The sequence below is a fragment of the Lonchura striata genome, chromosome 1 (assembly GCF_046129695.1).
Source record: "Lonchura striata isolate bLonStr1 chromosome 1, bLonStr1.mat, whole genome shotgun sequence".
Taxonomy (NCBI): Eukaryota; Metazoa; Chordata; class Aves; order Passeriformes; family Estrildidae; genus Lonchura; species Lonchura striata.
Window position 1 is genome coordinate 90,064,751 of NC_134603.1, and position 15,448 is coordinate 90,080,198.

A 15,448-nucleotide genomic window follows, 5' to 3' on the forward strand; every position below is an offset into this window, starting at 1 on the left:
TGTGAATGAGCAAAATCAGCCCAGATACAGCATAGGCCTCAAGGGGAAAGTCAGTGCACGAAAGTGGCATTGTGTAAAACCAGGATGAGTCTGGCCAGCTCTGGCTGAGCTACTGGGATCCTTGTGTGCAAGATACCCCGGCATGTCCTGGGTTATCTAGGGGGTTGTTGCCAGGTGTTCCCAGTCCCCTACAACCTTAAATAATGCCATGCTGTCAATCTGTACTTGAAAACAAAAGACTGCAGATAGATGTTGCAAACATCACAAGTGCTTCTGGTGGTTATACAAGAAAAACATGCAAAAGTTAAAGACCATGCTAAAAACTACAATCTCCTGGTCAGATATTAACTGATGGAAACATAATGGAACAAACTTTAAACTTTCAGATATGTTTGCAACACTGAAGCATAGTGGAAGGTTCTGGAGAGCATTGGAGAAGTATATTTAATATGGGCTTGTCATTTCTGGAGCAGCAGGGCAGCAAGCATGTGTCATTTCAATGTTTAGACATGCTGCATCTGCTGTAACATAGCTCCTCTCTTCTGGAATAGCTTGATGAATTACGTTGTAGTTTGCAAAAGTTACTCAAGTTGGATGAGTTTCAATCCTGTAATTCAAACATACTTGCTTCCCTCCCAAAAATAAGCAGCCAAAAGGAAAATAATTAATAGATACGGAAGTGCACAGGAACCAAAATTCTGGCTCTGAAGTGTAGTTTTTGTGTGCTTTTTGCATTATTAATGTGAAGGCTGTAAGATCCACAACCAAAAATGGCACTAGAACTGAGAGTCAGGAGATATTATTGATATGGCAGAGTCCAGAATGTCTTTTGGCAGGCTTTTGACTTGTTTAAACACCCTCTTTGCAGCCTTGACCTCAAATCTGTCCCTCCTTCCTCATGTTTTCTTCCAGCCATGAAGAAGACTTAAACTAGGTTTCCCAGAGTGCTTATTTTTTGTGAAGTTGGAGCAAGGTTGTGCTACGTAGCAACAGGAATTTGCCACAAGTAATTAAAATATTAGTATTCCCTTTGTTTTTGGCAGGTTAATAGTAGTAGCAGTCATGAGTCAAACCAAGACTTTAAAACTCAGCCATCTGAAACAAGAAAGCTCAGGAGAAATCTGCCAGGTAGCTGACATGATGGGACACCTGAATGGGTGCCTGGCTATAAATATTGCCTGTGATGTGCTTTGCACAAACTTCATTTTTAGTATCCCTTTTCCATGGACACAGTGTTCTTTTCAAGCAGCCACCAGGCAAAGGGAGGTGAGGTCAACAGAGCAGCTGGGTGCTCTGCCCCCAGGCACTGCTGCCAACTCTGCTCTTTGGCAAAAGGGTGGAAGGAGGAACTGGCACACTTCACCCTTGTCATGTGTTCTAATATCAAAATATTCCCAACTTCAGGTTTGGTAGAAGCTGAGCAGATTTGATAGGGATTTCACTTACCTTTCAGATTTCAAGGTCTGGTGCTACTGTTTGGGTAGTGACAGAGATCAGAGCCAGACTTACCTAGTCTGGGATCTCCCCAGAGTTCGGATTTGTTCTTAGGAGAATGGGTGTAGTTCAAGCTCATCTGCTTTCTGTGAAGCTCAGTTCTCCTGCCAGTTCTGGGAAGAAGCTGAGCAGAGGGGAGGCCTGATCTGGCACATACACATTGAAGAAGCAGAACATATGAGTAGGAAAATGCTTTGCTTCAGGGTTGGGTCACCACAAGCTCATAGAAGACTAAAAGCCAAACTTTTCCAAGCAAGACTAGATATGCCAAAATATCACAGGAGGAGCTGCTGGTGGAATAGTTCCAGCCCAGCTGGAAATACTGGAGATCACAGTAGAAAATGAAGAATGATTCCAAAAAACCTTCTTCCTGATCCTACTCTCAGCAGAGCTGATTTCATGACTTAAAAAGCCAGAGGACATAGACAAACTGAACAGTCATGACTGAGTATTCAGTGTTGCTGTTCAGTATCTGGAACATATTTAGGAGTTGTAGCTGTGGGTTAGATTTCCTTTGTGGTGTGTGCTGAGAATCATAGAACTCAGGAGTGATGGTCCTTGGCCCAGAATTTTTAAACAGGAACCATATGCAAACCCATCCAGATCTCTTTGACTAGGAATCATCCAGAACAACACTGAACACATACAGCTGATGGACTTGAAAAATCCATAATTTCAGTAAAAAATTTGAATCAATAATTTTATGTCATTGTTGGGAGGATTACATTACATCCATGAGTCTGCTTTTCTTCACAGTACAGTCCTACTCATCACTTGCCTGGAAAGCTCTTGAAGTAGGAACCATCCACTTCTCTGTACAGCAGGGAGCTCAACAGGTCCCAGCCTTGTGTTTAGGACTTCAGATTGCTGCAGTCACAGTTAATAAGGAATCATGCTCAGATACTATTCTGAAGTAAAGGGTTGAAACTTAATTTGAAAATAAAAGACTGTGGGGCAGAGTAGAATAATCTGTATCTTTTTCATTGTGACAGAAAAGATTTCTTTCCATGTAAAGTACCAGAGAAATACAATTCAGCCGGTGTCAGTTCTACAGTAAAGCTTTTCTTCCGAGTTTGCTGTGACTATTACAGGAGGGGACTTCGTGCCAAACTATTAAATGCTGGCTATTGTTTCTGGAGATCACTGTGTTCTTGCTTCGGCTTTCACCTTCTTCTCCTTTCCCTGTTTTCTTATGTGTCCCTTTGCTGATCACAGGAGCTGGTGCTGACTTCGTCATGATTGGAGGAATGTTTGCAGGCCATGACCAGAGTGCTGGAGACATTATAGAAAGGAATGGCAAGAAGGTGAAACTATTCTACGGAATGAGCTCTGATACAGCCATGAAGAAGCATGCAGGAGGAGTTGCTGAATACAGGTACGAATTCCACACAGGAGCAATTGCAGTGTGAACCATCCATCCAGGAACTTTTGGAGCAGAATTGTGCAGAAGGAAACAGGCCTATGCTGCTACTCCCATTGAAGCAGCTGTTGCCTGTACTTTTGACAGCAGATCTGAGGGAGGGATGACATTCAGAGGGGGATAGGGAGAAAGAGCTGGGGTTGGCTAGCTGAGAGCAGTGATGTTCACATGTTTGCAGTTAGTGTGGTGTGCTGCACCAGTTGTGTGGTCTGGGAAGTCATTAGGCATTCTCTGACTTACTGCTCTTTCAGGATGTGTATGAACTAAATGCTGGAGCATGGCATACCAGGCTGCAGTTTCTGTCCCTCTGCTTGTCCACACTGGTGCCTTCTCGGTGCAGGGATTCCCAGCTAACCCACATGCTCCCTTTGCTTGCAGAAGGGAAAGTAGGTGCTGATGAACTGGTGAAGCTCAGCTGGGGTTTCTCCAGTATGGAGATGAGGGCCCAGGACCTCCAAAGCATTCTGTCACCACCAGCAGCTCTGGGACTCCCTTCTCCATTTGTTGGGCAGTCTTCATAGGCAGTAGAAACCTGCTGTACAGTTTTCCCCCCCGCTCTTTTGGTAGCAAAGCACCAGAGTAGTCTCAAATGCAGAATGCAGAAGCTTAGTTTTTGAGCTAAATCCTCAGGGGAGAGGAAAGGAATCTGCAAAGAAATCTGTTGACCATTGCTGTTTTACTCTGGAAAGTGCTGAGAATTTTGACTTTTTGGAAAAGCAGATGACATCAGAAAACCTGTGTCTTTTCTCTTATGAGTGGCAGTCTTAGTCACTCTTCTTGGACAGCATGGTTCTTAAATACTTCATTAGAGAATGAATCCTGTCTTACAGTAAACACTGGTTTATTGAGGGGTCCCTTTTGATTCTTTTCTGCTGGCATAAATTCAGGCTCTGGTCCCATCTGGTAAACTGCTGATTGCAAGAGTCTCAGTACACCTGCAGTTCAAGCCAGACACTCGGGATTGATAGGTTTTCTGGCCTCATCTGCTAAAACCACTCCAGCATACAGGTTTTTCACATGTCCAGCTGCTGCCATGGGTAAGAGTTGCAGCTCTGTGATGGTGACAGCACAGAATGTAAAGCAGAATGGGATCCGCAAAACAAAATGGAATTCATGCTTTGACACAGAGACAAGCTGATAGATAGCAATCCCAGATGTCATGCTAGATAGAAGGATCATGGATCCTACCTCCTGTTCTCCACCCCAGCATTGACTGCTGTGGTGGTTTTTGTCTTCACCATAAAATTGCGCACTCGTTCACATAGCACTTGTGCAAAGTGTACAGTGGTAAAACTTGGCCTCCATCAGAGCATTTACAACCATCTCCTTTGGCAGATTGTGGCATCACAGAATCATTTGGGTTGGAAGGGACCTTTAAGGTTCATCTAGTCCAGTGTCCCTATAATGAGCAAGAGCATCTTCAAATAGATGAGTTTGCTCGGAGCCCTGTCCAGCTTGGCCTAGAGTGTTTCCAGGCATGGGGCATCCACCAGGTCTCTGGGCAACTTGTTCAGTGTTTTTGCTTTCAAACACAACTGTTTAGTTGCAGAAGAGCTGCACAAGATGCCATCTGCATCTGAGACAAGCTGAAATGATGCACCAGACAGATGTGGTTGTATATCTCTCAGCTGTGATTCACTTTGGGTTCACATGCCACTCCCCAAAAGCAGTGCACAATCTGGGTGCTCTTTTTTCTTTTTTTGCCCCCTAGCAAGTCTTCTTGTCATCAAAGCCTCTGAACAAATGGTTTGAGTGGACAGCACTAATAAGTGTGTCATAATATAAAAATGGCAGCTGCCAATTGCATGGTGGTGCTGGCAACCTTTTACCTGAATGATCATTTCCTGTCCTGTGCTACCCTGTGCTTGAGTCAGCTGGAGTGTGGGAAAGGCCTGATGCTACTCAGGCATGTAGTTAATGGCAGCTCCCTGAGAGATCACTGAGCAGCCCAAGTGTGCTGTGTGGATCTCAGTGCAGCACAGTCATTAGGGCCTGGCCTCCAGAGAGCTGTGCAAGTTGTAGGAGGAGTTTGAGAAAGCTAGCTGTACCAGGAGGACAAAGGACTAAGGCAGCTCTTAAATTCTGTTCTACCTAGTTAGGTGTGTGTGATCTGGCAACAAAATTTATTGCTAGCAGGAGAACTAATTGACACTGGTCCCTCTTAAAAATGACATAAAGTGCAAGTATCCTGTCTTGTAGGAGGAAAGGATGTACAGAAAGGTGCTATATTTGGCTCAGTCTAGACAGACCTTTTGAACTGTTTATTGGCAATGCTATACAAATTTGGCTTGATCCATACCTGTATTTTGATTTGCATCCTCGATTTGAGAATTCCATGGGGACCAGGTTCTGAAACTTTCTCAGCAGCAAGGGAGCAGGAGCACAGTCTGAAGTTTTTAGTCCCTGTTGAGATACTGCATTTCTGTGCCACTAACAGGTAGCATAGAAGGAGTTTCCCAGTCTACTGCTAGATACAACAACTCCAAACACTAAATCTGTGAGCCTTGGCTCTTAACTAGGAAGGTGCTGATGCTCATCTTCACTCTATGGCCATGACACTGAGCTGGCTACCTGTACCAACCTTGGGCTCAGTCTTCCTTGGCCTGTCCCAGCATGAGTGTCACTGTGGTTTAAAAATAGCAGCTGCTAAATCGAACATTGTAAATGTGCTGGGCATTGAAGGGGGATTTGAAACAGCACAAGGTATTCTTTCAGCTGCTCTTATAGTAAAAGTTACAGGAAGTTTAATCACTTCCTAGTTTAGCTGATGGCAAAAGAGTTCTTAGTCGGCATTTTAAATGCTAGATACCCCAAACTTGATCCAAACAGGTCAAGTCAGTGGGCCTCCTTTATATGCATTTAAAAAGCTCAGCTGTAAGTCTGTATTGGTCACCCAAATAAGTTGTTTTGTCTTTAAAAGAGCCTGAACACTCACAGTGTATTATTTGAGCAGTGAGGAACTCTGTGTGCTCAGTCCCCTGCAGAATCAGACTGCTTGTCATTTAACTTCATCTTCTCAAAATTACGTGTGTTGGCTGGAGAACCTGAGCGTGCAGCGGTTATATTAAAACTGACAGATAAGGTGAGATGGCTGTGGCAGGGAATAAAGTCATGAGAGTAATTGTTTTTATAATGAATATGTCAAGCTGATCCCATTTAATCTGTGTACTCACTTTCATTAATCTTATGTAATTTATATATTGGCTTATTTTTACATTTTCACCTCCATCCATGACGAGTATGGATCAGAGCTGGGGATTTCTGAAAGGCAATTTTTATATTTCTTTTTTGGGAGAAGAGAAAGAAGGCAAGCAGGGACTGAGTATGCATGCAGTATTGTTCAGTATGCATGCAGTGTTTGAGCCAATTTGTTTTTGTTAACCCTTTTGAAATTTCACGGGTTTTGTGTGAACGCTGCAGTTCTGTTGTGGCCACTCAGCAATTCACAGCTGCTACTAAGCTGGGTTTGAGCACTTTAAATTAACTGCGGGGTGAAATTTTGGCCACAGAGACAGAATAGCACCAACTGCTGGCTGCTGCTTATCAATCTTGTGTATCCCAAATGATAGCCTGGATGACCTGCCCCCAGTTCCTCTATTTCTTATAAGCCCCACTCATGCCAGGACAACCTGACCCCTTTATTCTGACCCACATTTTGTTGGGCTGACAGAGCACCATCGCATGTGCTTCATCCCATGCAGTCTGCCAGGATTCCCACCCACCACGCATCCCTCCATGCAGCAGCCTTCAGCTGGCCAGGAGGGGCACCACACACCAGGCCCTTTGCAGAAAGTCTGAAGCAAATAATTCTCCCTTTCTATTCAGTGGCTGACAAGAGTCAGAGTTACTGCTGAGAGCATCTGAGCACACCTTTCCCAGCCACTGGGAGCCACAATTGCTCTGTCATCACCTTTCTTTCTGAGAAGGGGTTACTTTTGGGTCATAACTCCAGGAGAGATGTCGGAACAGCAAAACCCTCATCAGTTCCTGCTGACTTGCTTATGCAGCTCTCTGCCAAGTGTGCCATCTTTTGTGACAGCGCGTGTAATCCGTTGTCATGGCTTATCCCGGCAGGCAACTAAACACCACACAGGCACTCACTTACTCCACCCCCCAGTGGGAAGGGACAGAGAATTGGGAAAAGAACAGCAAAATTCATGGGTTGAGATAAAGACAGTTTAGTAGGACAGAAGAAGAAAGGATAATGACAACAGCAATAATAATATACAAAAAAGTTATACACAGTTTTTCACTACTTGCCAACCAATGCTCAGGCAGTTCCTAAGCAGTGGTCCCAGCCAACTTCCCCCCCTGGTTTATATACTGAGCATGTTGCTATATGGTGTGGAGTGTCCCTTTGGCCAGTTTGGGTCAGCTGTCCTGACTGTGTCCCATCCTAACTTCTTGTGCCCCTCAGCCTACTTCCTGGTGGGGTGGTGTGAAGAAAAGGAAAGTCCTTGACTTGCAGTAACCACAGCTTGGCAATAACTAAAACTGGTGTGCTGTCAACACTGGAATGCTGTCCACAGGACACAGTCCCTTTACAGCTGTCCCTGCTCTGGCATGAGTCACACAGGGATTACACTCCCTTTGGGAGTGCACATCTTCAGCATGGACCACCTCCTTTCAAGGGTGCCTCTAACTGCACATCTCCTCAGGTGTGTCCAGGTGTGTTTCCTCTCCCAGTGGCCGTTGCTGTTTCATAAATACACTTGAGGAGAGGTGTCATGCACTCCTCTGACTTGCTGAAAGTTTGGTGGCTCACACTATTTTTAGGGCCAGGTGGAACATTTCTGGAATGATGCAGGTCATGGCTTCTTCCACCCAGGTCACACTGGCCCCCCATGTCACCTGAACCCTACCGTGTTTGCCCAGCACAGCACCCATGTGGGTGCTGGTGGAAGTCAGCTGGGTGGAAGTCATCACATTGGGAACTCATGAATGTGCTAACAGGGTGTTTGGACATAAATAATTTGGGCATGCATGCATAAACTGATTGGATGTTTATGCAAAAATTATTGGCCGTTCATGCATGAATTAATTGGACACTTGTGCATTAATTTATTCAGTGCTCATGCATGATCTAATCTGGCACTCACACAAGAACACAGCAAGCCCAGCAATTTATGGCCTATACATCACTCCTCAGGAAGGCATGTATTGGGCAACTCTTAGAAGGTTAATCCAGTATGAACTCTTTGTACATCATCACAGTCTTAATGTACCTAAGTTAAAAACTCAATTTTTCCTCCCCGTGGACCAGCCAGGGATTAATACTGTAGCAGTACACTTAGTAAATGTCTCCTCCATCCTGAGCACTGTGTTAAAGGGTGGTTAACATTTGGTTATATACCCATATGGATACAGATCCCACCCTTGGGCCAGACTACAGCAGTTAATAGTGCACCAGTGTGTGCATACATGTAGTAAAATTCCACCCACGCTTCTCTGGGAACCAGATGACTCCTCAGCTCGATCTGAGCAACATACTATCTCTTAAAAACCCCTTTCCTCTGGGGACAAGACTATTTGGGTTAATGTTTGCACAGATTGAGTATATTCAGAAACTTCATCCCCTTATCCCTGTGGACAAGGCTGTGGAGCTAATCTCACCTCTCTTCTAGTGTGTTTTCCCCAGTACGGTGTCTGCAGGTTACTCCTTGATCAAGAGGACATCCCACCAGCTCATCAGCTGGCACTTTGAGGAGCACTAGCAAGTGTTTATCTGTCATAGCTTTGAGACTGTGTCATTAGGTGTTCACCACTTTTGTAGATCTTGGTCTCCGAAGTCTAAAGTGACAACCCACAAACTTCAGCTTCCTAACATCACCGTAGCCACTGCAGGAACATCTCCCAGGGGCAGTGGCTGCAACCATCACCCATTCCTGTAATTTTTCACTGAAAAAAGGACCACCAAGTGTTCATGCTCATAGGAGCAATGTGCAACTTACGACCCACAGGATTCTCAAGCATGAATTAACAAGGTATTTGCATTTGAGCTGATGGTGCATTGGTGCATCAGGTAATTGACCTCTCATGCATGAACTGAATGGGTAGATATGCACGACTGCAGTAAACAAAACCTTGACCAGAACAGCATGCAGAGCTATTCAGCTGGCAGGATGTGGTAGAATTTGCACTGGTTTCTGCAAATCCCAGACATGTAATTGTCTCTCACAATCTCGCAGGAAGCTCCCTAGAGCCTGAGCTCAACCTCCCAACTTTGACTGGAAGATATGGGCATGGCCAAAAACAAGGAACAGTGGCATGAGTGTCATTTCATGGGTTCAGCCTTTTCCTTCTGGCACTGGAGCTGAAAGTAGAAGCCTGGGAACTCCCGGCAGTGCAGGCCATACAACAGACCCCTAAGCCGTGTGCAGTCTGCGAGATGCCAGTGGCACGTCCATCTTCCATTGGCCACTCACTGCAGTGTTTATTTAAGAGTTTCAAGAAAGAGTCAATTGCTCATCATATGTAGGGAGATTAATCATGGCTCCTTACTCACATAGTATATCAACACTTTGCCTTTATTGTTTCCCTAGGGCTGTGACCCCACATTTAAACTAACAGGATGAAATATAGCCAGGCTTACACTGAAGTACCTCCACATAGCAGCTGTTGCTGTTGTTAATGATTCACAAATGGAGCCCACAAACAGGCATGCCCTTTCTTGTACTATCCCCTGGAAACTTTTTTAAGGAAGAAGCAAATAAAGCCACATTTAGAACAGTGACAGACTGCTGCCATGATTTCTGCCTCCATTTTGTAGGCAAAAGGAAAGCATCTCCTCTTCCCTCCACCCTCCATTTCCGAGGCTTGCATTCCCAGAAGAGCCAGTGTGCCAGGCAGAACAAGCTTACCGTAAAGTATAGTGGGATCAGGTGCTGATTAAGGGTCTCTGCTACAGAAGGGATTGCTAAACATGGGCTGGAGAAAGCTGGAGGAGGAGTGTAAGGTATTTGCCTGGATTCTTCCATCTCCTGTTGTGCTTTTTGGGAGCAGTGCAGTCTGTGCTGGCATGCACCAGCACTCGATAGTATTCACAGCACTGGTATTTTTCTGCCCTTTTTGCCTGGCTAGATTGTGCTAGATCACCTTCTAGCTTCAAGGGACAGCTGTGTTGCAGGTTTCTGTAACAGGTTTCCCACTCCCTGTGAGCTCTGGGGAATCACACTGGTAGGAGAGGCAGAGCACTTCCACCTGTGTCTAATCAGTAACGCAGGACAGAGCCCAGGGGCTGTGAAGCCTCTGTAGAGCTGTGTTGGGTGGAGCCAAACAGCTCCAGCATTTCTCTGTTTGAGTCTGGCCATTCCTTACACTTTAAAGCTTGCAGCTCTCACAGTCAAATTAACTTTTCAATAAAGCTGTAAGTTCCACTTGCTTGTAGCCAGATGGTAGAGGGGAGGAAGGGGCAGATCTGTAAATAAAGTCATGGGATATTGGAGCATCTACAAGATCTGTCTGCTTCAACTTCTCAGTGTTTGTTGTGAGTGGAGCTGAGGTGTTTCAGTGCTTGAGAGCACCAAGCAGCACCAAGCAGCAAGCAGTAAAGCTGGGGGCCTGTTTGTAAACTGCAGCCTGCAGAGTTAAGCTCCACATTGCTCCATCATAAACACTCAATGTTTTGCAACCAGATGAATGCAGTGACTGATCTCTTCTCCAGGGCTTCAGAGGGCAAGACTGTGGAGGTACCATACAAAGGGGATGTGGAACACACCATCCTGGACATCCTCGGCGGGCTGCGCTCCACCTGCACCTATGTGGGAGCTGCCAAACTCAAGGAACTGAGCAAGAGGACGACGTTTATCCGGGTCACCCAGCAGCACAATGAGGTCTTCTCCTAGCCGAGGCCTGGGGGCCTGGAGAGAGGGCTGGGGGAGAAGAGCAGGAAGGGCTGCTCTTTGCTTTCTCCTCCATGTTGTGTTAGTGGCTAACTTCCCTCTCTCTCTCTCAGAATGGCAATGTTATAGCCATTGGCTATGGCTGGGATTTGGAAGGGGAAGGTCATGCACATTAACACAGTGCCATCAGAATTCAATAGCCTCATATTTTATCGTTGTGCCTATTTTATTTTTTAATCATTTCTTCACTTGTTTTTTTGCCCCCTCTGATAAATAGCTGCTGAAACCTCAGTTAACAAGGAATTGGCTTGTACAGACATGGCTGTTAACGCCTGCACACATTCACACATTCCCTTTTCTAAGACTGACCTGTCAGCTACCACCATTTTCTGGCAGTGCACCTTTCAGAAATTGCAGGCTGGGAGAAAAAAAGATGCAAGGAATTGCATGGAGAAATAAAAAAACCCTCAAATTCTCTTCATCTTTTCTCTGACTAAAGAATGGATGTTATGGCACAGCTGCCAGCCTGCAAAATGTCAGAGGTGGATGGTAGATGAGGCCTGGCTGCTGGTGATATGTGATGCTAAAAATGCAAGATCTCTGTCGCTTTCAGTTCACAGGGCTGATGTTCTTACTTGAACCTCCCTGTTCAATGGACTTATCCCTTCAGAGAAGTGGGCACTGAATGTAGCAAAACCATGCTGGCCCCCCTGCCCCCATGTGAGGAGATCATTCAGGTGATCACTTTTCAGAGCTTGCCTGCTTTATCATAAGTGCAGTTATTGAATTACCTGGGTTTCCTGCTTTTACCTGTTCTCTGGGAACAGATTTTTAAGACATTGAAACTCAGCAACTGTAACGCTGACAAGAGGGGATGATTCTTTGTAGCCCTCCCTGTTCCCTTGCCTGCTCAAACCCATTTAGCAAAGATGTAAAAATGCTGTGCATTGTCTGTGGCTAGGTGGAGAAGGTCAGAGGGATTGAATTGCCTTCTGGTTATGTGGTACCACTCCTTTGCAGTCTTTGACATCATGTAAAGCAAGAGAGAGCTTTTGGCAGAACAGCCTGGTTGATTGCAAGACACTGTCAGGCTGAGATAGAGTTAAAGCACTTGCTCTAAAGGTTTGAGACTCTGGGTAACACCTCAGTAAAGTATAATGGCCTGATAATTAATTGATAAATCACAATGAAAATTTCTTTGGAAATACATGTTGCATTCACATGAATACCACAGTAGCTTGATATGATAAATTATATAAAAGTGAGCACCAGTGAATTAATAATCCTTGGCCACTTACTTTAAACTGTTGAGATCATAATGCAGCTAATGTTACTTCAGTACTTCAGACTCTTACTTTCCCCTCCTGTAGACATCTGTGGAAAGAGGCCAAGCTTCCTTTGAAAAGCAAAAAAGTGATCTGTAGGAAAAGGAATAGCAAAGAGAAACTCTAGAATTAAACTCATATGCTGGACTACTCAAGAAGCCCAGTCACAAGGACTGGTACAATTGGCCATGCTGAGAAGCAAATTCAGGCCACAAGCTGATCCCTGGTGATTTTTAAGTGTGTTGTGCACATTAGAAAAAGCACAGGGTATCTTCTAAATTGCCTGGTATTTTAAATGTCTTCCATTTAACATGTAGGATGTACTTTTTAATTGTGGGATGACCTCTTCCTCTGCTTTGGAAGAGGATGAGGGCCTTGATGTGAGCACAGGTTGTGCTTGTGCTGGCTGCAAGGACCATTTGTCTTGCCCACATATCATAAAGGAATGCAGAAGAGAAGCAGGCCCTGTGAATCCAGGCCCTGATCTCTGTTCCCTCCAGCCTGGAAGCATCATGTTAAGAGAATGCCAGGCTTCTTTACCATAGAAAGGTGCCACGGGCCACCCACCTACTGCTCTCAGCTGCACTAGGCACAGAGCAGGGGCAGTGTGACCTCTCTGCATCAGTACAGCTGTGGGACAATGCTGTTCCTCTGTTTACATGATGTAAAGGGGAAGCAAATGGACATCTCTGTCAGGAGTGGGGTTGGACCACCATGGCCCAGGCCTGACCACAGGCATGTCTCCACACTGGTGCCTTTACATGTGGGAATTGCAGCACTCTGCTGGTCTCATGCCCACTCTCACTAGCGCTTTTCTACTTTTTTTAGCTACATTTCTAAGTGGAATTTAAGAAATACATATGCATATAAGAAAAAATATATATTTGTAAACATTTTTTTAAAAGATCATGCACACACCAAACCAAGCAGCTTCATGATGGCCTCAAAACAGTTTCTTTTCCGAAGGGCAGGTGCTGGGGGCAATGGGAGGCTGCCTCTCTACAAATGTGGCAAACTCTTCCACCTCCTTTCCTTCCCCTCCTGCACATACCTCTGATCAGTGGCTAACACGAGAGGGACAGGCTATTCTTAGGCTGTCCCCAGAATTCTTCAGGCTGTGAATGACATTGATGCCATGAATGGTGACTGATAAAGTTTTGATGTTACCTATTTGGTTTTCTGAATAGCAGGTCTTACCATTTTTTTGATAAGCAGCATATTTTCTTTTGTTTTCTCCTCTTCAAAAGTGAGCAGGAGAGAGAAATGAGATGCAGAAAGGCTGAACTGGTGGCACGTCTGCATCTCACCCAGTTATATGTGAATTTTGTTCAGGAATAACCCTTAGCTATGTCAGTGCTCGTCATTGACAATGTACATGTGCAGCTCTTAGACAGGCTGGAAAATACAAAAAAAAAAAAAAAAAAAAGCGCTTGAGTCCCCCTTTAACACCTGTTCTTGTGCTGCAGTCATTGTCCTGATCTTCACCTAGCTCCAGGTCCCATACCCTGCTCAAGCCTGCTGCCACTCCCACAGGGAACCGAGGAACACACACTTTGTCTGGCAGGATGGTCCAAGTCAAGACCACAACCACTGACAAATGCCATGTGCCATTTGTGGATCTACCTCACCTGCACATCTAACTGGGTTCTTTGTTACTTGGTGTCCTTTTGTGGGAAATGAAATTTGTAAGTGCTTAATAATGCTTAATGTTGAGTGATTCTGCATAACCAGGTCTTCTTTAACCCTACACCCCAACCCCATCCTGTCCAGAGGAATGCTGTGATTGTGACAGCATGTACTCTAGGCCAGGGCCATGCCTTCTTCCCCCAGCCAGGCAATTGTTGAGCTCCCAAGAGCAGTGTTGAGGCTCCCACTGGCTCCACAGGGGTGCAGCTTAACATACCAAAGACCTACAAATGGGGAGCAACATTACATCATTAAACAATCCCTGCTGAGCTCCCCCTGGTGCTCCCAGTGCTGCTCTGGGGTTGCCTTGCTGCAGCACATTTTGCAGGGTGGGCTCCTGCCCACAGAGCCTGCTTACCAGAACTCTCCTTGGGAGGGAAGGGCTCGGCACAGGAGCAAAACCATGCTGGCCTTGCTCACTCCCCAGTGACTCTGTGGTGGCTGTGAGGAGTGCATTGTGCACGTGGACGCTTCGTAGTAGGTGTGAACAGTTGCAAAGGAGATGGGCCTTGAGCCAGCATCCTGACAGGTGCAAAACAAGCCACAGAGGTCTCCCTTCTCTGGGAGAAACACATTCGCATCTGCTCATTGGAACAGCCAGTCCCCATTGGCTATGGGGCAGGGGCTTCAGCTGTGCTTTGGTGAAGCTTTCTTCTCCCTTAGGGCATGGTGGGGTTGAATGTAGGATGAGGACACTCTGTAAATACAGAGAGTTGTAAGCAGGACCCAGAAGCCTCTGTTTGCCTTTGGGTGAGCTTTTCCCATATAAAATGTGCCTGTCTCTTCTTTCAGCTAGTCAATAGCAGGGGTAGAAAGGATGGGCCAAAGGAGAAACGTGGCAGCTGTTGGCCAAGCCCCACTGTGTTGGACCAGGTGCTTTCAGTCAAGGACACAGTGAGAGTTTGAAGCATTTCTAAACCAAGCACTCCCTACTTTCTACCTGTTGAAGTCCACTCTCGTGACAGACTTGTTGCTGCAGCTTTCTGCCACTGCATGTACAGTGTCTGCCCATCACCATCTCACATCCCCCACTGGGGGATGTTGCTGTCTAGTTGCTAATACCAGTTTTACACCAAAACTTCTCTTTTGGAGCCAGGAGGGCTTTTGCAACCAGTGCCAGATTTGGCCTTACGTAGAAGAGAGGGGAGAAAAAAAAAAAAGCCAAGGCCCAAGAACAGGAGTTTTTCCTCCACAGCAGCCAATGCCAGCAGGTGGGAGAGGGCCAGCCCTTCCCTGTGGGCTGAGAGCTGCCAGGGGCAGCAGGCTTGAAGCATGTCTCGAGCAGATGCTGGCACAGCTCTGCACTCAGGACAGACCACCCGCTGCAGCCTTAACTTCATTTGTGGTCACCCAGATGCTTAAGTGAGCCCTCCCCAACATTTATTTGACCCAGTGTTAGCTGGCTAAAGTTTTCATACATAAATCAGCAGTTTGGAGTCCAGAACTCCCTGGTGTTGCCTGTGAAAACTGTGAAGTGCTTCTGTGTCATTGGCCAAAAAGCTGATGGGCTTTCAGTGTTTTGCTGCCCTGCTCAGCCCTGCTGAGATGGTGATGAGAGCGCTGCCCCCCTTCCCTCTGCTGTGGCATCCCCATATGCGTGGCCCAATCATCCCAACTGTTCCCAAGATTTTGTTATGCAATAAAGAGCTTCACCCTGATGGGCTGCAGACTGTTTTATGGCC

General features: G+C 45.8%; 1 protein-coding gene across 1 annotated transcript in view; it reads left to right on the plus strand.

The window, feature by feature from the left end:
• GMPR (guanosine monophosphate reductase) overlaps nucleotides 1–15,424 on the plus strand; it is a 40,904-nt gene extending 25,480 nt beyond the window's left edge. Inside the window, exons 8-9 of the mRNA XM_021553200.3 lie at nucleotides 2,710–2,869; nucleotides 10,578–15,424. Coding sequence (XP_021408875.1) covers nucleotides 2,710–2,869; nucleotides 10,578–10,758 — 341 coding nt within the window. The 3' untranslated portion in view covers nucleotides 10,759–15,424. The remainder of the gene's footprint in view (nucleotides 1–2,709; nucleotides 2,870–10,577) is intronic.
• The last annotated feature ends 24 nt before the right edge of the window (nucleotides 15,425–15,448 follow it).